Source organism: Cervus elaphus, chromosome 20 (assembly GCF_910594005.1).
Source record: "Cervus elaphus chromosome 20, mCerEla1.1, whole genome shotgun sequence".
In the NCBI taxonomy this organism is placed as follows: domain Eukaryota; kingdom Metazoa; phylum Chordata; class Mammalia; order Artiodactyla; family Cervidae; genus Cervus; species Cervus elaphus.
Window position 1 is genome coordinate 90684523 of NC_057834.1, and position 27762 is coordinate 90712284.

The 27762-nt window shown below is 39.9% G+C and overlaps 1 protein-coding gene across 2 annotated transcripts in view; it reads right to left on the minus strand.

The window, feature by feature from the left end:
• The window catches only part of ACADM (acyl-CoA dehydrogenase medium chain), a 35551-nt gene extending 19186 nt beyond the window's left edge, over positions 1 to 16365 (minus strand). The window contains exons 1-6 of one of the 2 annotated variants that reach the window (XM_043876998.1): positions 16216 to 16365; positions 12958 to 13045; positions 8909 to 9006; positions 8725 to 8794; positions 7494 to 7594; positions 6642 to 6719 (exon numbers count right to left, since the gene is read on the minus strand). In XM_043876998.1, the coding sequence (XP_043732933.1) occupies positions 6642 to 6719; positions 7494 to 7594; positions 8725 to 8794; positions 8909 to 9006; positions 12958 to 13045; positions 16216 to 16245 (465 nt within the window). In that variant the 5' untranslated portion in view covers positions 16246 to 16365. Of the gene's footprint in view, positions 1 to 6641; positions 6723 to 7493; positions 7595 to 8724; positions 8795 to 8908; positions 9007 to 12957; positions 13046 to 16215 lie in introns of both variants that reach the window. The other variant, XM_043876997.1, reaches the window with a different exon arrangement.
• Positions 16366 to 27762: the final 11397 nt, after the last annotated feature.

Genomic DNA, 27762 nt, shown 5'->3' on the forward strand with positions numbered 1-27762 from the left:
AATCTGGGAAGAAAGGAAAGGAACAGATGACAAAAAACACTTTTATTACACTAAGTTAAATTTTTATCTGGTAGAAAGAACAGGAGCCTCTTAAGGCTCTCCCACAGGGGTGTGACAAGATGTAAACAGTAATGGATAAAGGGATCAGTTCAGCTCAGTTCAGTCGCTCAGTCATGTCTGACTCTTTGCCACCCCATGGACTGCAGCACACCAGGCCTCCCTGTCCTTCACCAATTCCTGGAGTTTACTCAAACTTATGTCCATTGCGCCAGTGATGCCATCCAACCATCTCCTCCTCTGTCATCCTCTTCTCCTGCCTTCAATCTTTCCCAGCATCAGGGTCTTTCCAAATGAGTCAGCTCTTCACATCAGGTGGCCAAAGTATTGGAGTTTCAGCTTCAGCATCAGTCCTTCCAATGAATATTCAGGACTGATTTCCTTTAGGATAGACTGGTTGGATCTCCTTGCAGTCCAAGAGACTCTCAAGAGTCTTCTCCATCACCACAGTTCAAAAGCATCAACTCTTCGGCCCTCAGCATTCTTTACAATCCAGCTCTCACATTCATACATGACTACTGAAAAACCATAGCCTTGACTAGACAGACCTTTGTTGGCAAAGGAATGTGTCTGCTTTTAAATATGCTGTCTAGGTTGGTCATAATTTTTCTTCCAAGGAGCAAACGTCTTTTAATTTCATGGCTGCAGTCACCATCTGCAGTGATTTTGGAGCCCATGAAAATAAAGTCTCTCACTGTTTCCATTGTTTCCCCATCTATTTGCCATGAAGTGATGGGACCAGATACCATGATCTTAGTTTTCTGAATGTTGAGCTTTAAGCCAACTTTTTCACTCTCCTCTTTCACTTTCATTAAAAGGTTCTTTAGTTCTTCTTCGCTTTCTACCATAAGAATGGTGTCATCTGTATATCTCAGGTTATTGATATTTCTCCCTGCAATCTTGATTCCAGCTTGTGCTTCATCCAGTCCAGAGTTTCTCATGATATACTCTGCATAAAAGTTAAACAAGCAGGGTGACAATATATAGCCTTGACATTCTCCTTTTCCTATTTGGAACCAGTCTGTTGTTCCATGTCCAGTTCTAACTGTTGCTTCCTGACCTGCATACACATTTCTCAAGAGGCAGGGATGGTGGAAGGCATACAGATTTCCCAAGAGGATAAATGGATGGTGAAAGGGCGAACAGTGGGTTGCTGAAGTTCATTCATGTTTACTGGGTGACGGGAACTGTGAATAAAAGGCCTAAAGACACAAGTTCCTCACCCTTAAGGTACTTAGTCCAAAGAAAGAAACCTTAACAGTTCATTTTAATACAAAGTAGTAAGGGACCATAAGGACATTAGAAATGACTACTTAGACCTATAGAGGGGTGGGAGGTGAGTGATAAGGAGGGTAAAAAGAATACTTTTGGAGGAGATACAATGAATACTCATTGGAGGAGATAAATCTTGAAGGACAAATAAATGAAGAAAGCAGATCTAGGCACAGAAGAATGAAATAGCATTATGCAGGGCAAAGTACTAGCAGTTCAGGTGTCCTTCAGTAAGTCATGTACGGCTCTTTGCAACCCCATGGATTGCGGCACGCCAGGCTTCCCTGTCCTTCATCTCCCGGAGTTTGCTCAAATTCATGTCCATTGAGTAGGTGAGGCTATATAACCATCTCATCCTCTGTCACCCCTTCTCCTTTTGCTTCAATCTTTCCCAGCATCAGGGTCTTTTCTAATGAGTCAGCTCTTGGAATCAGGAAGCCAAAGTACTAGAACTCCAGCTTAAGCATCAGTCCTTCCAATGAATATTCAAGGCTGATTTCCTTTAGGACTGACTGGTTTGATCTCCTTGTAGTCCAAAGGACTCTTAAAGAGTCTTCTCTAGCACAACAATTCAAAGGCATCAATGTATTTATTTATTTTTTTTTATCAATTAATTAAGTCTAGCCAAGAAGAATATCTAAGAGATAAATCCATGCAGGACGGTAAAGGTCAGATCTAAATATAGATCATACAGATCATAGCATTAGCACTGTTGATTTATACAAAACTTACTCTTGACTTAAATTGCCAAATCAGTCTCCACTCTGGTGTTAAGGTTTGGTATACTCACCAAATAGCCTATTAAGTCTCCAGTTTAGGGCTTTACCTCTCCCCTGACCTTTACCTTCTTACATGGATTTATCTATTAAACATTCTTCTTGGTAATAAATACCTAAAGCAAAATGTGTCCCAAACAAAATTATTTTCTGTCCACTCTTCAGAACTACTTCTCATCTAGATTATCTAAAAGTGGAACTAGTGGTAAAGAATTCACCAGCCAATGGAAGAGAGAAAGATGCGGGTTCGATCCCTGGGTTGGGAAGATCCCCTGGAGTGGGGAATGGCAACTCACTCCAGTATTCTTGCCTGGAAAATCCCATGGACAGAGGAGCCTGGAGGCTACAATCTATGGGGTCACAAAAAGTTAGACGTGACTGACCACGGTACCTAAAATGAGACTGATGAAACCATTCTTCTCTGTACTTATCACACCATGTTAGAGTACTATATTTAACTCTGTGATATTTTTGAGTCACCTTATTGTGAAGATGAAAAAAATTGGCTCTAATTAGCTTAGAAAAGATAAGATTCACATGATAGCCATAATCAAATACCTGAAGGGTTATATAGGCAAGGGAAAGAATTTGAACTGATAGGAGAAAACTACTATGAAATTATTCAAACTTACTGAACACCTATTATGGTATCAGGCAGTGAAATGATAAAAAGAAATGACACAATCCTTTTTCTCAGGAGCACATAATCTAGAAAAGCTTTCTGATGGTCAGAGATACTCCCAAATGCAGCTGCTTCAGGAGGCTATGACTCCCAGATACAAAAACATGAGCTAGATGGCCTTTTCACAGATATGTGATAGAGCAAATTCAGATGACACATAAAGTTAACTAGATTACTCTTCTACCTGGAGATTCAAAGATGTTTTCAGCATCATAACAAAATAAAAAGTATTATACAAATGAACTGTTCAGAAAAAATAACACTTTAAAATACCAAAATTTTAAGTATTGATAACTTTGGGAATTTTTCCCTTGAAATGTGCTATTAGACATTTCTCTGGTTTATAATGTATAGTTTTTAGAGCTTATGAAGTATATGGGTTTGTGTGTTTCTATACAAAATGGATGGTTTTTGTCTTATTTGATGGTCATAGAGTAATTTATGTTTTTTTCGGCAGAAGTCACTTTTGCTTCCATTGCAATTGTGTTCATTACCACACTGTAAGTCAAGAAAATTAGCATTTATTTTTATATAAATACATTAAATATATTAAAATATTATTAAAATAATATATTAAAGATTAATTTCTTGATATTAAGTTAATATTCTTAAAAGAATATATTAAAATATTAAGAGAATATTAAAATAATATTCTTTTATTCATAACTATTTATTTATGAAGAATTTATTTTGCATAATTTTATAAATCCTATGACACAATAATACAAATATAACAATACAATTTGGGTAAGGATCTGAGGGTCTACCAGTCTGTTGTGAGCAGGAGTCCAGTTTTATTTGCTGTTTTATTCTAAGTCCACCTGGTACACAGTATTCAAAAATTTAGAAGAATGAGAATAACATTATAAGCTTATTAGTGATGATGCCACCACCTTATTTTTGTAGAGTTTACTAAGCAATTTTGCATTGTTCTCTATTAAATTACTAACTTTTTTTGTCTTACATTCTAAAGTGATTGGAGGTAGTTTATATAATACATGCTTTTTTAAAAATCACAGTGAAGTGAAAGTGAACTAGAAGAATATACTATAACACATGCTTTGAGGTTCAGGTAATTATTAACAGAGGACTATAAAATTGGCTCTATGCTTCCTACTTACCAAAACAAAAAAATACTACCTGTAAGTGTAAACTGGCATATATCAAGGAATTCAGATTATTAAGTGAATGGATGGATAAATGAATGGCAGTTAAAGAGAAACAAAGTTTCCCCTAGTATTAGGTATGAAAGAAATTTCTATATTATATTGCAAAAGGGACACTATATGAAGATTTTCTTATGAAAACATAAGCACTTTATCTTACTGTATCCTTCCAAGATGTTATATGCCCTATTTTCAGAAGAGATTTTGAAGCTAAGTAACTATATAAGATCCTGTTACTACTGCATTGCTTGAAGCCAGGTCTTGGGACCTCAACTTCAGCGTTGTTTCAGTTACATTTCAGCTATTAATACTTCCCAGTTCCACTGGAAATGCATGGTTTTATGACAAGAGTCTCCTTTCCCACTGTTAGGTTTTTTCAAACACCTCAAAGTTCTTAGACCATGTTTGGGCAAATAAGCTTACTGAAGGTCTTGCCTATGACAAGCTTGTTCCAACAGTCTAATACTTGTTTCTAACCTAATACTGTATATATTTTAGGTATATGCTGTTTAAAAAATTTATCCCAATTTTTGAAAAAGAAATATGGTTTCTTATTATTTTAATACATATATACAATAATACAATTAGTTTTGATTTTTAGAAAATTTTTCTGTACTAAGTGGTATTAAAAAATAATTATACAGCTTGTTGCTCTGTGATAACCTAGGGGGTGGGGTGGAGGGAGTAGGAGGAAGGTCTAAGAGGGAGGGGGTATATGTGTTGTGCACATACAGCTGATACACTTCATTATACAGCAGAAACTAACACAACTCTGTAAAGCAATTATACTCCAATAAAAAAATAATTATAGTGTTACCCTTATTTATTTCTGTTCTCATACCTTCAACAGGAGTATAACTGATCACATGATCTGGTAAGAGATTAAATCCTACAAATATGCCAAAGTAAAACCCAAAGACTTATCTTTTTCTGTATAAATTTTTACCATGACATTATTTTTAAAAGCAACAATCTAAGGAATTTAAATATTCAATAACATGGACTAGTGAAATAATTTATAGTACATCAATTAGATAACATATTATGTAGTAATAAATATCACAGTATTTAAAAGGTAGAGCATAAAAATGCTTATATATTAAAAGAGATATAAAACTGCATATATGACCATAACTGTGAAAAATACATCTATATGTATTAAAAAATCAAAGAGTATATAGTAATACAGTAAGACAGTTATACCAGTTAACTTCATATCTGAGGGATTACAGACATTTTTGTTCTTCATATCTTTCTAAATCTTCTATATCATTTTTATAATCAGAAAAAATTTTTAAATATTAATTTCCAGAAAGTTTAAATAAAACACAATAGTACTATAATTTTATAAATATTATTGGGCATTAACTGAAACTTAGCATAAATTAAGCAATACTTTGAATTAATTATAGCTATTGATTATTTTCATTTTCACCCTTGGCTTCATATTTTGAGTATATCAATTGCACTAGATACATATTTGAGTATATATTATGAGCTAGAAGAGGGAAAATGTACAGCAAACCTTTATTAATTCAGAGGTCAGAATACATTAGAGACTAGAATGAAGATATTTTTACACATATTAAAGGTATGAATAACAAACAAAACTGTCAAAGAAATGTTTAAAATACTTAAACGACTTTTAAAAGACTTTAATATTTTAGAAATACCTATTTATAACTAATAAGATAAAAACAAATACTCTTATCAGTGCATTAAGTTCTTCTAACCATCTCTCTAGCTATAAATTTTTAGCTTGTTTCTAACATTTTATACATTACAAGAAAAGAACCTGGATGTTTCACACAATTCTTAGATAATATTGAGATTTAGCCTTCTAAGAAACTTTCATTTGTTGAAACAAATTGACAAGTAGGAAATACATATAAATGCCTTTTATTAGTCTGCCTGAAATTTAGGCCCTGAAATAAACTTAAAACATTTATTTTCAAATATTACTTTCTACTCTTTCAGACTGATTCTCACAAGTAGCTCAAAACTAATAACCATTTACTATGTTTCGGTATCACAATCAGACCCTAGACTGAAATCTGTTTGACTAATACCCAAAAGAAAGAAAAATTCCTTATGTAAAGTCACTTTCAAAGTAAAAATTCAGTACGCATGTGTGTAAAATGTATGAAAATATCTTTTTTAAAAAAATCCAATTTAAAAATTAGTTGAATAACTCTCAGAAAATTAAATAAAATCTATAACTCTCCTCCTGAAGTCACTCATTCAACAGTTATCTTCTCAGTCATATTAATTTCTTATTAGTTCAACAAACTATTAGTTCAAACACCTAGAATTATATATTTGATCTGAACTTCTTGACACACAACCACTCAGTTCAAGAGCTCCAGAGTGCTCCATTAAGTAGACATATCTTGCCTGGAAATAAGTTAAAGGATCATTACAATACTTTTCTGGCATCCTAGAAACATGCTAGAAACATCATAAGTAGGTTTCTTTCTTCTGGAAACAGGCAAGAGAATAATTTTATGACACTTTTTTGGCATCCCAGAAACACTACTGTACTTAAATATGTTGCTTTTGTCTTAATGTGTTATATAGCCCAATGTATATATACAGACTGAAAAGGAAAAAAAGCATGCTTATTCCTTTCTTCTTCTATTTTTATTCCTTTCTTAAATGTGAAATAAAGTAGCTGCTGCATATACTCACACACATTAATGGCTCCTCAGTCATTCTCCCCAAATATTTCTTTTTTTGTTGATCATTTCCAGCAATAATAACAGGCATTTGCTGTCAACCAAAGGAAAGTGACATTAAAAAAGCAAGATATTTTAAAATTAGGTATGTCAATTCTTTATTTTTGGACTCGCTGCACAGCTGGTGGGGTTTTAGTTTCCCAACCAGGGACTGAACCCAGGCCCTCGGAGCAGTGAAAACTCAAGAGTCGAAACCACTGGACTTCCAGGAAATTCCTAGTAAATTCAAATATAACACTATAATTCAAAACAAGACAACCATTTTTCTCCAAGTGTAAGCCCAAAGAATTGGCCTTTATTCTGCCTCTAAGTCAGAGAGCTAACACCACGAGGATATAAATCTGTTAATCCAAGAATGCACATAAAACTAAGTTATATGGGACTTGTTGGTAATGTAATATGTAAACATCTACTGTAGTAAAATGCACAGATAAATAATTAAATTTCTAATAAATGACATGGTACATATGGTCAGGTCTCATAAGACTTCTTCACTAAACTTCAGCATCGCCAGCAGTGGCAGCAAGTCATCCCAATCCTTCTCCTGAATGACCTTATCTAAGAATTGCCACTGAAGCCACAGCCAAAGTGTACAGTTTCCCCACAAGGACAGGCAGGACTCCAAGTACTAACAACAACAGGGTCAGAACAATCAACTCATGGAGTAAAAATCCAGGCTTCATTGTAGAACTTTGTGGTGGTGTTTTTTTTAAGAAGAAAACTGTGTTCTGCCAACTAACCTAGCCTAGCAGTACTTTTTCATTAACAACAGCTCGGTTAGCCAATTAATTTTCTAATAACTTACCCCTAGAGAATTTGCTTCAATAGCAGTCTGAACCCCTGTACATCCATAAGCCAATTCTTCAGTAATTAAACAGCTATCAAAAGTTCCAAGTCCAAGACCTCCTACAATATCAAAATGTTTTAAGAGCCCATTGTAATACATAGCATATCTCAACAGAAATAAACCATATTATTTAAATGACTTGCAATATAACAATTAACTTGATCTTAAAAGCAAATTTACAAATACAATATCTATAACATAAGAAACTAAAAGATTTTGGGCCAGTACAGTAACAAAGTATACTCTGTTATATAAAGTTAAATTAGTTTTAAAATTTCAAAAAGCTCTCTTACTATTTGTAATGTGGACCTGTCATCCTGCTTCACCTTGATTTTGTAAAAATTTGATTCAACTTTGCTAAAAAGTTTGGCCCTTTGAGGAAAGGAGTGAAAGGAAGTCTCAGTTAAAAGTAAAACTGAAAGTAGAATTTAAAAGCAACAACTCAACCAACCTAGACAGAGAAGTTAACAAGGGTTAAGTTAACATTGTGATCTAATCACTAGGTCTTGTCCGACTCTTAACGACCCCATGGGGTGTAGCCTGCCAGGCTCCTCTGTCCTTGGAATTCTCCAGGGAAGAATATTGGAACGGGTTGCATTTCCTTCTCCAGGGATGTTGCTGACCCACGGATTGAACTTGAGTCTCCAGCATTGCAGGCAGATTCTTTACCATCTGAGCTACCAGGGAACCCCCACTTTGGAACCAGTTATAAAGAAGGAAGAATGCCTCTAATTGTTGAGTACAAGACTTCTAAAAGCTGGCAAACATTGAAGTCTATAGAGGGGCTGCTGCTGCTGCTGCTAAGTCGCTTCAGTCGTGTCCGACTCTGTGTGACCCCATAGACGGCAGCCCACCAGGCTCCGCTGTCCCTGGAATTCTCCAGGCAAGAACAATGGAGTGGGTTGCCATTTCCTTCTCCAATGCATGAAAGTGAAAAGTCAAAGTGAAGTCGCCCAGTCGTGTCCCATTCTTCGTGACCCCATGGACTGCAGCCTATCAGGCTCCTCCGTCCACAGGATTTTGCAGGCAAGCGTACTGGAGTGGGTTGCCATTGCCTTCTCTGCTATACAGGGGCACATAGGTACAAAACCATTTAATGGTGACAAATATTTGAAAGAATGACTGAATAGAGTTTTAGAGTTTTCTTGTTCATATGCATGTTAGGATTAAAAATGTAAAGAAAGCTTACCACAACTTTCTGGAATGTGTGTATTCATTAAACCAAGCTTCCAGGCTCTTTTAATTAAAGGCACAGGGTACTGAAAGAAATATATTAATAATAGAGAAAGAAAAGTTATATTTAAAATCTACTTATGTTTAAAATCTTGTAAAATTTGTCAAAGACTTTCACGCCTTAAAGTGCATATACCTACCTCGCCGGTTTTATCATATTCTGCAGCAACTGGAATTATTTCCTCCCTGGCAAATTTACGAGCAGTAGCTTGAAATTCTTTCTGTTGTTCAGTGAATTCTAAGGAAAGTCATTTTTAAAATATTAAAATAGGACAATGAGGTGAGAAGATGAAGTCAGTATGTAGATATTTATAATTATAATGGAGACTTTCACCTTTGATAGCCAGAAAGTTAAAATGCAATGCGCTTTCAGACTACTCAAGATTTCACTGTACCACATAATTCAATCTATGTCAATATTAATGCCAAAAAGGTAGGTAAGATTTCTCGCTTTTACAAATGAGTAATAGGTACAAACAAGTTTTTCTCTTCCCAGTATTAAAGTAAAAACAATTTCTTACTTATTCTTAGCTCCGAAGCAGAATCATCATATGTTTACTAATACTGAAATGAAACTAATATATAACACATATCCTGACCTCAAGAATCAATCTAATTAGGGAGGTTAAGACATGACCAGTGACCATACACCAATAAAACTTGTACAAAATATCATATAAGAATACCATAACTTCAATTTTACTCCTCCTTTAAACTCAGATAACACGTTTACAAAGGAGCCCAAAGCAACTGACAAAAGTGGTGGGAAGGCTTCTTAAATTAATGAAAGAAATAGGGTGGCTGGACCAAGCACAGAAGCCAGTCACTACTGTACTTTTTTCAATTCACACTAACTTGCAGTTTTATTATAGGTGCATCCAACATTAAAGGATAGGTAAAATTTAAGAGCGATATAGGATGTTTTGGGCAAGAAAAATGAAAGAAAAGGCAGAAAGGTAAGAATGAAAAATAAGAATGTTTAGGACTATAGCAATCATTTGTATAGGGATGTGTGAAATAAAATATAAAAGACATTAGAAATTTGGTATTCAATAGCCTAAGATCAAATCTCTCATTTTACAAATAAAATGCAGAGTTCCAGAGAATATCAAGGAGAGATAAGAAAGCCTTCTTAAATGAACAATGAAAAGTAGAGAAAAACAATATAATAGGAAAGACTAGAGATCTCTTCAAGAAAACTGGATATATCGAGGGAACATTTCATGCAAGGATGGGCATGATAAAGGACAAAAATGGTAAAGACCTAACAGAAGAGGTGGTAAAAATACACAGAAGAATTATACAAAAAAGGTCTTAATGACCCAGATAACCACAATGGTGTGGTCACTCACCTAGAGTCATATATCCTGGAGTGTGAAGCCAAGCAGGCCTTAGGAAGCATTATCACCAACAAAGCTAGCAGAGGTGATGGAATTCCAGCTGAGCAATTTCAAATCCTAAAAAATGATGCTGTTAAAGTGCTGCACTCAATATATCAACAAAATTTGGAAAATTCAGAGTGGCCACAGGACTGGAAAAGGTCAGTTTTTATTCCAGTCCCAAAGAAGGGCAATGTTCAAACTACTATACAATTGCACTCATTCTGCATCCTAGTAAGGTTATGCTCAAAATCCTTCAAGTTAGGCTTCAGCAGTACATGAACTAAGAACTTTCAGATATTCAAGCTGGATTTAGAAAAAGCAGAGGAACCCGAGATCAAATTGCCAACATTCATTGGATCATAGAGAAAGCAAGGGAATTCCAAAAAATATCTACTTCTACTTCATTGACTACACAAACGTCTCTGACTCTGTGGATCACAACACACTGTGGAAAATTCTTAAAGAGACAGGAATACCAGACTACCTTACCTGTCTCCTGAGAAACCTCTATGCAGGTCAAGAAGCAATAGTTAAAACCTTACATGGAACAATGAACTGGTTCCAAATTGAGAAAGGAGTACATCAAGGCTATATATTGTCACTGTGTTTATAACTTATATGCAGAGTATATCATGTGAAATACTGGCTAGATGAATCCTAAATTGTAATCAAGACTGCCGGGAGAAATATCAACAACCTCAGATATGCAGATGATACCACTCTAATGGTAGAAAGTGAAGACTAACTAAAGAGCCTCTTGATGAGGGTGAAAGAGGAGAGTGAAAAAGCTGGTTTCAAATTCAGCATTCAAAAAATGAAGATCATGGCATCCAGTCCCATTACTTAATGGCAAATAGAAGGGGAAAAAGTAGAAGCAGCAACAGATTTTTTTTCCCCTTGGATTCCACTGCTGACAGTGACTGCAGCCATGAAATTAAAAGATGCTTGCTCCTTGGAAGGAAAGCTATGACAAACCTAGGCAGCATATTAAAAAGCAAAGACATCACTCTGTCCAACAAAGGTCCATCTAGTCAAAGCTATGGTCTTTCCAGTAGTCCTGTATGGATGTGAGAGTCAGACCATACAGAAGGCTGAGCGCTGAAGAACTGGTGCTTTGAATTGTGCTGGAGAAAACTCTTGAAGAGTCCCTTGGAAAGCAAGGAGATCAAGCCAGTCAATCCTAAAGGAAATCAGCCCTGAATACTCATGGACAGACTGATGCTAAAGATTCAATACTTTGGGACTTGAGGCAAAGAGCTGACTCGCTGGAAAAGAGCTGGATGCTGGGAAAGATTGAAAGCAAAAGAAGAGGGCAGCAGAGGATGAAATGGTTAGATAGCGTTACCAACTCAATGGACAGAAATTCGAGCAAACTCTGGGAGACAGTGAAGGACAGGGAAGCCTAGCGTCCTGCAGTCCATGGGCTCAAAAAGAGTCAGACACAACTTAGAGACTGCACAACAACAACATATCAAGATTGTGAGTGACTAAGGGTAGGGAAGGCTGGGATCTATTATGTATTGTTTGAGAACATACTTTGATCCCATCACTATATGCTAGGATTTTCTGTATGTCATATAATTTAATCTTCAAATAAACCCTGTGTTACAGACAGGTGCAACTGGTCACAGGTGTTATCACTATTTCTTTACTTGACCTCCACAATCTCCCTCTGAAACACTTGTATTTATCTCATCCTCTGTCACTCACCAAATCACCACAGATTTCTACTACGAGTCTCTTACTATTGGGTATGAATCTGTATGTGACAAACTGAAACTAAATAGCAATGATACCAAACCTGTGTTAATATTTCAATAAGAAAATAAGAAGATACAGTGTCCCAAACTGCTATCCTCACATTGCTTTGAAATTTTCACTTCATTCTGTTAAAAAAAATTTATATGGATGCTAACAATCCTAAAAAACAAAAACTAAACATGTTAACCCTAGGGAGTTTTGAGTTTGCTATTTCTTTCAGGGTATGACTTAATTATCTCAGCTGCCTTTTAACTTTTTTCTGAGACCAAGTGAATTGAGAAAATGGGTTTTTTAAACTAGAGAAACAGTAATACTCCTAAAGCAAGAAGTGCTCTAAGGGGCAAAAGATGCTCAAGAAAGGGGTTATTATTTCAAATTCTATGCCTAGGATCTTCATTTTCGGAAGAAAAGGAGAAGGCAAATGTTATTCTGTTTTCCCCCAGCACCACAGGGCTCCCCAATCCCAAGACTAAGAACCACATTTAGCACCAAACTGTTATTCCATATATGATGGCCACTAGACTCTGGCTTATTAGTAGATACCTGGCAATGTGTATCTAATGGTGTTTAAGAAGTATTTGTTGCATTCATTTCTAGGTTGAAGACTATTCACATGGAACAGTGGATCTGTTATTTATTTGGGGTTATATACTTTAAAATGGCAGGAATATATACACACGCTGCTAATACAGATGTATGTATAAGGTACTACTGATGAAGAAGAAAACAAGATCAAAAAGGATGGGTGTGACTAACAGTGAACAATCTAAGGATGGTGACAGACATTCCTAAGTTTGTTTACAAACATATTCCAGATAATTACATATAAAAAGTGGCATATATAGACTTCTCTGTTGATCCAATAGTTAAGACTCCAGCTTCCAGTGCTAGGAATACAGGTTTAATCCCTGGTCGGGGAACTAAGATCCCATATGCCATGTGGCAACCAATAATAAATAAATAATGAGATAGAAAGTCTTTTTTTAAAAGTTTCATATATATAACAAATACAAGTTTAAAGTCAAAACACAAAACAAAATATATACCAAAACTAAATCCTGATCCTGGTTCACGTTGTAGGGCAGTTTTTGTATGTTGTGACCTCCAGTCAAAACGAGAAAGACTTCTCAGTACCTGTAAAGAATAATTTTATTACAATAAATTTGGGAGTTTAAACATCAGTGAAGTAGAATACTGATTAGTCTTTACAAGTGAACAGAGCAACTTGTCTGACCATATGCAGGAACACAGTTTAAGTCATTACTTAAATGCCTTCAACCATAATTTGATTTTTGTATTAAGTCAATTATCAGATGTTTTAACACCTATCATAAAGGAAATTCTTTTTTTAAAAAATGCAATGCAAATAAAACTAATCAGTAGCTTTGCACTACTAAAATGGAATATTTCCAAGACAAATAAGAGTCAGGGGTAGTAGTAGACTTAGAACCACTGTTCCAGAAATTTCACCTTCCAGCACCAGAACACCCTGTAACTAGGGAATTGCAATGGGGGGCAAAAGTAAAATAGTACCACACTACATTCAAGAGTTGCCTCAATCATCAACTTTGGTTCCCTGTCCCTGGCAGCCTCCCAAGAATGTCTCCAGGAATCTTCCCCTTGAAGAACTCCATTTTCTAAGACATCTCACTTTAACAAAACAAATTAGCCTAAAAGCATATATTTTCTGCTGTTGTCTGTAAGTATTCTTAGAATGTTCTGAGCCAAGAGTCAGCACACTATGGTACCCAACAGTCTTGTAAATAAAATTCTGTTGGAACACAGTGAGACCACATTGTCTATTGCTGCTATCACAGCAGAGCTGGGAAACCACATGGTCCACAAAGCCAAAAATATTTACTCTCTTTACAAAAAAGTTTGCTATCCCTATTTTAAACCATTACTCCACTATTTGTCTTAATTTCTGAAATCTACTCCTATTTCTTCAAAAAGATATATAAAAATATAATCAGATATTACTTTGCAACCTATTTTTATATTCATAAAGAAAGGATATAATCAGATATTGTTCCTTTGCAATCTATTTTTATACTCATAACAGTTCAATATACACAAAAAGTAACCACTTGCATTTATTAAAGTTATCAAACTGGAAACCATACTGGAACTGTTGAGTAAATGTTTACAGAGAGCCAAAATTACACAATTTACAGTTTAAAGAATTTGATAGAACTGATTCTACTAAGCTAGACACTGAAAGAAAAGAGAAACTCAACAATCTACTAAAAGATGAAGGACTGAACTTGCTTATGATTTTCAAAATCTGTGAAAAGAAACTGTCCACTTTGTAGATAACAACTTCAACTTGTAAACAGAATTACCTGCATTTAAAGTGACAATACAGACTATCAAATGTATTAATTTAAATAACCCTTTCAATAATAGATTTTATACTACAATTTTTTTTTAAATTACAGAATGTAAAAATTCACATTTTCTTTGTAATTTTCATTAATTTTATTTTGGAGTTAAAACATGGTTTCTCAGGTACTCATTGTCCACCAAACCTATTCTTGTTCAGTCACGTTCCATGTATTAATGCACCGGAATCTTTGAGTCAATCCTAAGACTAAGGAATTATTTTTATTCCTATTTTGTATATGAAGAAACTGGGGTTCAGAAAGGTCAAGTAAAATTGGCCAAGGTCACTCTTCTATTAGGAACCAGGAATATTACCTTAACATTTAGGATCAAGAATTCGTGCCAATCACCTTGCTATACTGCTCTTTCAACTCAAGTATCCTAATTGGCTATTAGACTCCATAAAGAAAAAAAAAATTGCACAAAAATCAAACTAAAAACCTCTTCTAAATGTGTGTTTAGACAGCATGGCACAAAATCAGACCTCTATATATAGATAAATGGCATGTTGAGATTTTAAATAGGGAATTATCAGTGTATTTAAAATAATTTACAAAAAGTTTACATATGACCCTACAGGAAAACATGATACATAAAACAAAGTATAAAGGTAGTTACAGCCAGGGAGCAATGTCCACAAACTTGTTTATTAACTTCTTTCCAAACCTGGAAAATGAGGTTAACCTTATTGGGTAACTGTCGAGATGGTCAAAACAATGTCTTGAAAGCAAAACCGTTTATAAATGTTATTAACTCTGGGTTCTCTGCCAGAAAAATGGAATTCAAAACCTCCAAAGGTAGCAACTTTAATCAAGCATTAACTTTGCAATAACAGCACAGCTATAATTGAATACTTTTGCATATTTCTTAGGAATTAAGAGTCTGAGTTTTATGGGCGTGTCAAAGTGGTGTAAATTTTCTGGATCAGGTTTTTCTGTATCTATTTCGTCCCTGCAACAACATCACCTCCCGCCCCTGCCCCGAGATTGAGAAATCCAGGTCTTTTTTCCTGATCTCAGCGTTTAAAATACTTTTTTAAATCCCTCAATTTCTGCCTTCAGCACCCATTAATTTGTATAGCAATGACAAATACTGGGCAATAATCCATTAGAATTACTCTGAACCCGACACTATTTTGGTACAAGACATAACTTTCTCAATTATAAATAACATATAAATGGCAATAATATTTAAGATAGCGAACTGTATCCAGTACCTGAGACAATTTAAAATCTGTGAGACACTAGAATAAACAGACGGGCCTCAAAGAAAATTCTGCTATGGGATTTTCTTTTCTCCTTTATTTACGTACACAACCTGGAAACGGCTCCCTACATACTGTTAAACCAAATGCTTATTAAAATATATTAAGTATCCTAAGGAGCAACTGCTCCATTTTCCTTTTCCTCGTTACTTGGCAGGCACCCAAGGTAAAGACTATCTGAATTCTGCACTTTGTAGTATATACATCACAGAAGACTTCCTTCTTAGTGTAGGGACTGAAAGCCAAGAAAGAGTGTCCTCCAAGATAATAAACTAGTTCAGCAAAAACACGGTTGTAATTTTTAGGCCCTGGCCAATTAACAGACGGATTTACTTCGGGATATGACAGGATTCCTCCGGGAAATGTTTGGAATGTTCTCGGGCCAGAGAAAGAAAAGAGAGATTCTGAAAAGGGGACGCCATCTATATACGGGGCAATTGCCAAGGAGATACAGGAAACTGGAAACCCAGAAAGCGTTCGGTCCCACAGAGAAAGGAACGGGTGGGCGCGAAAGCCAGGCGAGGGTCCGGAAGTAAGGAGGGCCAAGGCGCCTGATGATTAGGCTCCTGCCTTATCACAACTTCCCACCCCGCCCGGCCCCCTCCCGAACACCACAACCTCCACTTCCCACCCCCGCCGAGCCCTACTCTCCTCTCACCCCGCAGCTTCGCCTAAACAGCGCGATCATGGTGACTGCCGGTCCGGTTATGCAGTCTCTAACCCTGTGGTGCCAACTCCTCGGACGCTCCTGGATAAGGACTCATCTGCCCCCGCCCACACTATGTCCCCGCCCACCCGTAAAAGTTGTGGGCGGGGCCTCAGTTGGAAGGGACTGGAAGGAAAACGAAAGACGAAGGAGGGGGCAGCCTGCGCCGCTTGGTTGAACGCATGCTCAGTCGGCGGTGGCCCCCCTTTGCGGCCCCCGCCATCTTGGAAGGAGGTCTAATGTCTTCTAGGTGCCTGACGGGACCCAATGAGTTTCCCTGAAAAAGCCTATCTTCCCGTCGGTCCTTTGAGTTCAGTCGACGCGCCCCGTTGGGGGAAGACTGAAGCTGACAGCCGTGCGGAGATAGAACCCGGAGGGTGAACGGTGGCGGAGGCGGGGACTGGGCGGACTGCAGGCGCCCAGCCCGAGATTAAAGAGTCACGTAGCAGGCCGAGAATCTGGGTGAGAGGGCTTGGCGAGGAGCTTGGCAGAAAGGCGTCTGCTGGTTTTCGAGCTTGACTTTTATCCAGAGACAGCTTTCAGACTCAAATCGTTTCTGCTTCGAGGGGTCAAAGGGTACTTTTCTCTGAAACACTGGACCCAGAGCAGAAGGATGTTTTGTGGTTTAAATCAAAGAGGAATGTAATCACTTGAGAGATTACGACATTTCTGAATATTCCCACGGCTATTTACTACTGTGCACGAGTGTGGAAATAAGGGTACAGGATGAACCTGTCTTAACTCTTCTGGCTCAGCCAGTGAAAGTGAATGCCTGTTTAATTCTATTTAGATATGATCTCTGAGATAACCGTGGTGTTACAATGCCCGGCAATTTTTAAACCTGTGTATTTGTGAAAGCTAGTAAAAGCCCAGTGCAAGTCGAGGGTATGAATGTTTCCCAGGATTCCTAATACTTTTCATTTCTGTTGGCCCCATCCTAATTTAGGGGGCTTCCCTGATGGCTTAGATGGTAAAGAGTCTGCCTGCAGTGGAAGAGCCCTAGGGTTGGATCCCTGGATTGGAAAGATCCCCTGGAGAAGGGAATGGCTACCCACTCTGGTATTCGTGCCTGGAGAATTCTGTGGACAGAGGAGCCTGACAGGGCTACATCAATGGGGTCTCAAGACATAGGACATGGCTTAAGGACTAACACTTTCAACTTTCATTCTAATTTAGGCCCTCATCGCTCACCCCTAAATTTTGAAGACCCAATACAGCCTAAATAAATAAATACTTTTTTTAAGAAACGTGTTTCAACAAACTGGGTATAAAGAGAATTATCTCAGCATCGTAAAGGCTTTGTTTATCTTTCTAAAATGAAGATCTGAATGTTGCTAATTTTATCATCTTCCCTGTCTTGTTATTTGTGGGATAGAGTTAAAAATGTGTAACAGGAAGGAACTTTAACTTCCTAGCCCATTTGATTGCTCCACCTCCTATTTCTCCTAGGTCTCTAATATGCTTTTTGCACGAACTAATCTATCTGTACATAATACCATGCCTCTGGGATCGCCATCTGATTTTTATTTGTCCTAAGGAAAGGCAGCTCAAATGTCACCTTTGGTGAAATTCCCAGAGCTATCTGTCAAATCAAATAATTTCTCCTGTGTGCTCTTTGTACAAATCTTTTTTTTTTTTTTCAACTTTTAGTTTTGTATTGGAGTATAATGGATTAACCATGTTCTGATAGTTTCCAGTGAACAGCAAAGGGATTCAGCCATACATATACATGTATCCATTCTACCCCAAACCCCACTCCCATCCAGGCTGCCATATAACACTGAGCAAAGGTCTATGTACTATATGATAGGTCCGTGTTTGTTATACATTTTAAATATACCAGCGTTGTACAAACCTCTTTTATAATGTTAATAAAGGGTTAGACCCCACATGGCCCACTCTCTACAGAGTTATGTACACATAGTATAAAAATGAAAGTATTAAATAAGAGGAATTGTAATCTTTTACTTACATCTCTTCAAGAAAATTGTAGACATTCAATTTATAATCTGTGGTTATGATCTGTTAAATCCCTTTCTCTTCTATTGATTTATTATCTTCCATTCTGAAACCACATCCAAATGTCTCTATCCCTTCCTTTATACTTTATTCCTTATTGTGGAGAAAACTCCCAATACCAGCTCTTGCTTTTCTCAATTTTTTTCATTTTCTTTCCTCTGCTCATATCTACAGTACTTTCCTCTCTTCCATCCCCCCTCTCTTTTTGTTCTTTATAACTTCACTGAGATATAATTCACATACTCTAAAATTCACACTTTTAAAATGCACTAAAAACCATACAATGTAATGGTTTTTAGTCTACTCACAGGATTATATGACCATCACAACTGTCTAATGTTGGAGCATTTCATCATCCCTAAAAGAAACTCCATACATGTTAGCAGTCATTCCACATTCCCACCTTCTCCCTCCCTTCTCCCTACTTTCTGTTTCCCTAGGTATTCATAATCTGTACATTTCAAATAAACGGAATCATAAAATATGTGGTCTTTGTGACTGGTTTCTTTTCACTTAACATCATGTTTTCAAGGTTTATCCATGTTAAATGTGTCTACTGATACATTCATTCCTCTTTATGGCTGAATAATATTCTATTGTATTGATGTATACCACATTTTACTTATGCATTCATCAGTTGATGAACACTTGTGTGATTTCCAGTTTTTGGCTATTAGGAATAATGCTGCTTCATATGTGTACATTTGTGGATGTATGTGTATATACCTCGCAGTGGAATTGTTGGGTCATATGATAACTCAAGGTCATATGATAACGTTCAAGGTAAGGAGCAGTGGCTGTGCTTTGCTGGAGCAGCCCTGAAGAGATAACCCACATCCAAGGTAAGAGAAACCCAAGTAAGACGGTGCTGAGAGAGGGCATCTGAGGGCAGACAGACTGAAACCACAATCATAGACAACTAGCCAATCTGATCACATGGGCCATAGCCTTGTCTAACTCAGTGAAACTAGGCCATGCTGTGTGGGGCCACCAAGGATCATGGTGGAGAGGTTTGACGGAATGTGGGCCACTGGAGAAGGGAATGGCAAACCACTTCAGTATTCTTGCCTTGAGAACCTCATGAACAGTATGAAAAGGGAAAAAGATAGGACACTGAAAGATGAACTCCCCAGGTTGGTAGGTGCCCAATATGCTACTGGAGATCAGTGAAGAAATAACTTCAGAAAGAATGAAGGGATGGAGCCAAAGCAAAACCAACACCCAGTTGTGGATGTGACTGATGATAAAAGCAAGGTTCAATGCTGTAAACAGCAATATTGCATAGGAACCAGGAATGTTATGTGCATGAATCAAGGCAAATTGGAAGTGGTCAAATAGGAGATGGCAAGAGTGACTGTCGACATTCTAGGAATAAGTGAATTAAAATGGACTGGAATGGGTGAATTTAACTCAGATGACCATTATATCTACTATTGTGGGCAGGAATGCCTTAGAAGATATGGTGTAGCCATCATAGTCAACAAAAGAGTCAAATGCAGTACTTGGATGCAATCTCAAAAACAACAGAATGATCTCTGTTCATTTCTAATGCAAACCATTCAATATCACAGTAATCCAAGCCTGTGCTCCAACCAGTAACGCTGAAGAAGCTGAAATTGAACAGTTCTATGAAGACCTACAAGACCTTTTAGAACTAACATCCAAAAAAGATGTCCTTTTCATTATAGGGGACTGGAATGCAAAAGTAGAAAATCAAGAAACATCTGGAGTAACCGGCAAATTTGGCCTTGGAGTACAGAATGAAGCAAGGCAAAGGCTAATAGAGTTTTGCCAAGAGAACGCACTGGTCAGAGCAAACACCCTCTTCCAACAACACAAGAGAAGACTCTACACATGGACATCACCAGATGGCCAACACCGAAATCAGATTGATTATATTCTTTGCAGCCAAACATGGAGAAGCTCTAAACAGTTAGCAAAAACAAGAAAAGGAATGGACTGTGGCTCAGATCATGAACTCCTTATTGCCAAATTCAGACTTAAATTGAAGAAAGTGGGGAAAACCACTAAACCATTCAGATATGCCCTAATCAAATCCCTTATGATTATACAGTGGAGGTGAGAAGTAGATTTAAGGGACTATATTTGATAGACAGAGTGCCTGATGAACTGTGGACAGAGATTCATGACATTGGACAGGAGACAGGGATTAAGACCATCCCCATGAAAAATAAATGCAAAAAACAAAATGGATGTCTGAGTAGGCCTTACAAATAGCTGTGAAAAGTAGAGAAGCAGAAAGCAAAGGAGAAAAGGAAAGATAAAGCCATTTGAATGCAGAATTCCAAAGAATAGCAGGAGAGATAAGAAAACCTTCCTCAATGATCAGTGCAAAGAAATAGAGGAAAACAATAGAGTGGGAAAGACTAGAGATGTCTTCAAGAAAATAAGAGATACCAAGGGGACATTTCATGCAAAGATGGGCTCAATAAAGGACAGAAATGGTATGGACCTGACAGAAGAAGTTATTAAGAAGAGGTGGCAAGAATACACAGAAGAACTGTACAAAAAAGATCTTAACACCCCAGTTAATCACGATGGTGTAATCACTCACCTAAAGCCAGACATCCTGGAATGTGACGTCAAGTGGGCCTTAGGAAGCATCACTACAAACAAAGCTAGTAGAGGTGATGGAATTCCAGTTGAGCTATTTCAAATCTGGAAAGATGATACTGTGAAAGTGCTGCACTCAATATGCCAACAAATTTGGAAAACTCAGCAGTAGCCACAGGACTGGAAAAGGTCAGTTTTCATTCCAATCCCAAAAAAGGAAATGCCAAAGAATGTTCAAACTACTGCACAGTTGCACTCATCTCAAACACTAGTAAAGTAATGCTCAAAATTCTCCAAGCCAGGCTTCAGCAATATGTGGACTGTGAACTTCCAGATGTTCAAGCTGGTTTTAGAAAAGGCAGAGGAACCAGGGATCAAATTGCCAATATCCAGTGGATCATCAAAAAAGTAAGAGAGTTCCAATAAAGCATCTATTTCTGCTTTATTGACTATGCCAAAGGCTTTGACTGTGTGGATCACAATAAACTGTGGAGAATTCTGAAAGGGATGGGAATACTAGACCCCCTGACCTGCCTCTTGAGAAACCTGTATGCAGGTTAGGAAGCAACAGTTAGAACTGGACATGGAACAACAGACTGGTTCCAAATAGGAAAAGGAGTATGTCAAGGCTGTATATTGTCACCCTGCTTCTTTAACTTATATGCAGAGTACATCATGAGAAATGCTGGGCTGGATGTAGCACAAGCTGGAATCAAGATTGCCAGGAGAAATATCAATAACCTCAGATATGCAGATGACACCACCCTTATGGCAGAAAGTGAAGAGGAACTAAAAAGCCTCTTGATGAAAGTGAAGAAGGAGAGTGAAAAAGTTGGCTTAAAGCTCAACATTCAGAAAACTAAGATAATGGCATCTGGACCCATTACTTCATGGCAAATAGATGGAGAAACAGTGGAAACAGTGGCAGATTTTATTTTCTTGGGCTCCAAAATCACTGCATATGGTGACTGCAGCCATGAAATAAAAAGACGCTTACTCCTTGGAAGAAAAGTTATGACCAACCTAGACAGCATGTTAAAAAGCAGAGACATTACTTTGCCAACAAAGGTCCATCTAGTCAAGGCTATGGTTTTTCCAGTAATAATGTATGGATGTGAGAGTTGGAATATGAAGAAAGCTGATTGCTGAAGAATTAATGCTTTTGAACTGTGGTGTTGGGGAAGACGCTTGAGAGTCCCTTGGACTGCAAGCAGAGCCAACCATCCATCTGATTGGAAATCAGTTCTGAATGTTCATTGGAAGGACTGATGTTGAAGCTGAAACTCCAACTTTGGCCACCTGATGTGAAGAGCTGACTCAGTTGATAACACCCTGATGCTGGGAAAGATTGAAGGTAGGAGGAGAAGGGGATGATAGAGGATGAGATGGCTGGATGACATCACCGACTCAATGGACTTGAGTTTGGGTGAACTCTGGGAGTTGCTGATGGACAGGAAGGCCTGGTGTGCTCCAGGCCATGGGGTTGCGAAGAATCAGACACAACTGAGTGACTGAACTGAACTGAAGTTGTCCTTCAAGGACTCGAGGTTTGCCATAGTGTTATAGCCACGCTTTCCGGGAAACAGACTCACTCAGAAGGACAATGCAGATAGTGGAGTGCAGTTTATTATGCCGGCGGGCCCAAGGCAGAGTCTCCTCTTAGCCAAGGACCCCGACCAGCATTTGTGAAAATCTTTTATACCCCATGTGTCCAAACCCACTACCCCAATTCCCTTGAGACTTACATAAACAAAGGAAGGGTAAATACAACTACAATAACCCCATCATTCACGTGTTATGTGTTCAAACAGTCAATAATCAATAAGCCCGCAGTTACATAACAAATAGTTAATAACTGATAAGCCTGTGCTTACATTCTGATAGCTAGTGTCCGGAGGCAGGGGTGATTAGTGTCTGTTGTTCAAGATTCCCCTGCCCAGAGGGGGGTCTTATCCTTCCATTGTCATTCCCACAGGCGCTAAGCACAGAGTTCAGAGTCCACTGGAGAGGTGGCCGCCCACGATCAGCACAGACAGGCCTGAGATGGAGTCCAGGCCCTATGAATTCCTTCTTCATTCCCCCCTCTTGATGCTCTTAGTTTCCCTAACGAGCATCATTTATTGAGATATATTGTACCTTAGCCCTCCTGCCACCCACATGAGAGAATGCTATCAACCTCTGGGTTACAAAATTCACAAGGCATTGTAGGAAGCAGGGTCCACAAAGCAGTATGATCAAGATTACTATAACAACAGTTCACTAGACATGGCTTTCACTTGATTTTGCATATCCTCCAAGGCAGCAGATACATCTTCAGACAGGTCAGGGATGTACACACCATTTGCCAAAGTCCCTCCTTGGGCTGCTGTGAGTATGTCTAATGCCATCCTATTTTGAATTACTGCCTTCCTCATCTGAATCTGTTCTTCGTTCAAAGCTTGAATGGCTTTAGCACTGTCTAAGAGGGCCTGTTTAATGAAATTAGTTAAGGCCTCTACCTTAACCATGATATCCGTTGTCCCTACAGAGGGTATAAACAAGGCAGCAAGATAGTCATACCATTGGAACACAGATCGTGTCCATCTTGCATGCAGATAAAGCAGGTTTACTGGAGGCTGGTGTAGGCTAGGCTTAATTCTGCCATGGGCGAAAGCAAATCCTAATGTGCAACGCCCCACCCAGCCAACTGGTAACCATGGCCATAAGTTAAGCCCACAGAGCCACTGGGTCCCACTGGGGTCTACCCAGCGGATTCCAGGATTTCCAGTCGGAACCGGGCCACTGAGCAGACTGATTGGGGTGATAAGGTATAAGCCTTTGTTATCTCCGTAAGGCTGGTGTTCATGTTAAATGTAACCCTATGTCCCTGGCCCATTGATGGCTTCTTCTAACACCAGAGGGCAAAGAAAGGTTATGGTTGGTGAGAGAGAGGAAAGTTCCTTTTTGTTGTTAAAGGCCTCATAACGGAGTGACGATACCCACCAGGGGAGTCTGTCTATTACTGACAGGGGCATAGCCCCACATACCCAACAGTTGGAGGAGTTGTGGAAGTTCGCGAAAGAATGTGCCCACGAGATGAAGACGTTGTCCTGTGCAGGAACACTGGTCAGGTTCAGAATTGCGTTGATGAGGCCGAGCAGCAGGAGTCGTTTACCCAGCTCCATCCTGTAGAGGGCTCGTCCGGGATCTCGTTCTCTTCTTCCTCTTCAGAATGATCTTGGTTCCCCGTGGGTCGGTGGGGTCCTTCTGGATGGTCCACTTGGCGTCCTCCGGGTCAGCGTGGTATGCCTTCTTCGCTCTGGTGTGATGGATCAAGGGACAATACCTGCAACTTTAACTGTAGTAGGGGTAGTTAGAATAACATAAGGGCCCTTTCCCCAAAGGGCTAGCAAATCATGTTTCCAATCTTTGACCCATACTTGGTCACCAAGTGTAAACTCATGAATCTGTTCCCCAAGGGGGAACGGCACCCTTTCTTGTACAAACTTAGTTACCCGATTTATTACCTTACCCAGTTCCATCTGCTGTGAAATCCTATCCCCCCTTACCTGAGGCAAATTTGTTGACACCTGTTTTATTATGGGAGGAGGCCTCCCATACACAATTTCGTGCGGAGAATAGCCTTGGGACTGTGGGGTCATCCTGAGTCTGAGCAGAGCCATTGGAAGCAAGTCCACTCAGGAGCAGTCAGTCTCTCTGATCCACTTGGAGAGTCCCTTTAAGTGTCCGGTTGGTTCATTCCACCATCTCAGAACTCTGGGCCTCCTCTTTGTAGATCTGTGCCTTCTTCTTCGACACCTGGTAACCTGCTTCCATCAACAGCTGGAGCAGTGCATTTGTCCCTTTCCAGCATTTTTCCTTGGTCTCAGGCAGCCAGCAGCAGGTCATCCCCCTATTGTAGGAGCTGACATCCATACTCTTCCGGATGGAATGAGTCCAGATCAGAAGCCAAGGCTTCCCCAAAGATGGCTGGGAAGTTTTTAAACCCTTGTGGGGGAGTCTAGATGAGCTGTTGTTTGGTGCTCCCCACTGGATCTTCCCATTCAAAGGCAAAGATGGGCTGTGACGCTGGGGTGAGGCTATGCAGAAGAAGGCATCCTTGAGATCTAGGCAAGTGTAAACTTTAGTCCTCGGTGGGAGGAGGCTAAGCAAGGTATAGGGGTTTGGAACAGTGGCGTGTAAAGTCACAGTAGCCTGGTTGACTAGCCTGAGATCTTGTACAGGCCTATAGTCCTGTCCTCCTTCCCTGTTGACTGGCAGGATTGGCGTATTCCAAGCCGACTGGCACTCTACTAGAATGCCTGCTTGTTTCAATCTATTGATGTGGGGCAGTATGCCGGCCCAGGCCTCCATCCATAGCGGGTACTGGCGCCCTCTAACTGGGATGGTGCCTGGTTTGAGTTCCATTATCACTGGGGCGTGATGTTTAGCCAGCCTGGGGGGAGGGGGGGTTGTCTTCCACCCAGACCTCAGGGAATAATTGAGTTAACTCCCTCATGCTCTTCTGGCCCACCCGGTTCTGCCTTCAGAGGCTCATGCAACCTCCACTCATCTTGGGTTGGTATTGAGAGAGAGGGCAAATAAGTCATAGAGTCCGTCCAGAAGGTGGGCCTCTCCTCAGGGGAGAAAGTCACCTATGCTCCTAGTTTGGAGAGCAAGTCTCCTCCCAACAGGGGTACTGGGCACTCAGGAATGTAGAGGAATTCAGGAATCACTTGGTGCCCCCCATCTGACATTTTCTGGGCTGGCAAAACGATTTAGTCATCTCTTCTCCCGATACCCCAGTTACAGAGGTAGTCTTTGTAGACAGAGGTGCCACAGGTTTTGTTACTACCGACAGTTCTGCTCCTGTATCCACCATGAAGTCAATGTTTTGGTCCCCCACTTTTACGGTCACCATGGGCTCTCAGGGACCTGATATCTCTGAGCCCTGGCAGCCCTAGTTAATTTCCAGGTCAGTAAGCCCCACAACTGCAGGAGCTTCCTCTTCCTTCCTTGCCTTAGGGCATTCATTCTTCCAGTGGCCAAAAGCTCGGCGCCAGGCACACTGGTTTGGCTGTAATGGGCCCAAGGCCTCCCTTGGGACCGGCTGAAGGACTGTCCTGTCCCTGGGGCAGATGAGGTTTTCTGGAGGGCCCGAGATAGACTTTCCCAGAGCAGCAGCTAGCACTGTAAGTCTCTTGTTTGTTCTCTTTTATTCCCTCCGGCTCTCTGGCAGAGCGCGGTCTCTGCTTAATTCCAACATCTCCCTCCCCCTCTTGTCAGTACTCACCGGGAGAGGCGGGCATAGCTTGGGTGGTTCGGTTGGAGCCGGATTCTGGAAGTGTTGGCCAGAGGCTTCTGTCACCGGGATCGGAGCCTGCCCAAACGGCGGCTCTACGAACTCCGGGAAAGCTGGCTGTTGCAGAAACTTCACCTGGCCCTGGATCGGGCATTAAGGCGGCCTCCGGTCCTGGTGAAGCACTGGGAGGCAGGCGTGTCATTATCCAGTATGCGGGAGGGGTCAGGTCATCCCTGTCCAAATCCTGTAGAATTTCCTTTTTTATCATCAGTCAATTTTTGTGCCATTAATATTTTTCCCTTTCCCTTCTGGATACAGAAACTTGTCCAAGTAGGAGGGTCTCGAGCTAACCCTAGCCATGAGTCAATAGATGGATATTGATCCAGGTGTCCTGGCTCTCCTGTGACTTTAAGTTCACGGTGTTCTCTGGTGGCCATCCTGCTCCCATAGGGGTCCATTCGACCTCACAGAGTATGTGGAGGCAGTTAGGCTTCATCTTCACCCCACAGTCTCCTCCTAATCCCTTCTTTAAATTTTTAATCATGCACTCCAATACAGTTGCCTTAGATTCACTTTCCCCCATCTTGCTTACCTTCTCGGACCTTCTTCTACTTTTCCTTTTCGTTCTGTCTACGAAGTTCTCAGTACCCTATGTACTTCTGATATTTCCACTCAGTGACACTTAAATTGCCATTCTGCCTCCTTCCTAATTGGGGCGAGAAGAGCCTTACCTGCCAGACCCCAGAGGGAGAAGGGGGATCGGCGTGTCTTCACCTGCCAGTCAGCATAGCTGAACCAGAACATCACATGGTCCAAGACTGTTTCTCCCTTAAAGTCCATTCTGCCTTGGTGGGCTTGATCAGAAACACAGATGGGTTAAATATCCCATGTCCCAGGCCATCTCCGGAAAAGCCAATTCATACTCACTTCTGTATCCCCCTCCTTCTAGCCTAACAATTCCGAGGGGGTCAAGAATTTCACAGCAGACAGGACACCTCCTGGGGGAGGGCAGAATATGAGCATACAAGGACCAGTTTCCTATTCTAAAAATCCCCTGGTGATCGCTTGGTAATAATATTCCCCGAGACGGAGTGGAAACACCTCCTAAATGACCTTCACAAATTTCCTTCCTAAACCCTAGCACGCTTGTCGACCTGTGTACCAAGCAATCGCCGCCTGCCTATTCCAGGCTCCTGTGGGTCCTTGCTCCTTCTAGTCCCTCCCAGGGGGGTGATCAGGCCCCCTCTTCCACCCTGCCGGGTGGGCTCCTCCTCACCTGAGCGCTCAGTTCCCCTGCTGCCGTCCACTATCTGCTGACGTGAAAGGTCCGGGCTTTGAGAAGCAGAATCCTTCCAGAGGGGCGAGGCGCCTTCCCCCCTCTAGGAGATTCAAGCCACAAAGCCTCGGGGTGGCCTCAAATGAGACCTGTCTCCTCAAAGTGAGGAGTTTCCCGGCCCATGCGCCAAATGTTATAGCCACGCTTTACGGGAAACAGACTCACTCAGAAGGACAATGCAGATAGTGGAGTGCAGTTTATTACGCCGGCGGGCCCAAGGCAGAGTCTCCTCTTAGCCAAAGACCCCGACCAGCATTTGTGAAAATCTTTTATACCCCATGTGTCCAAA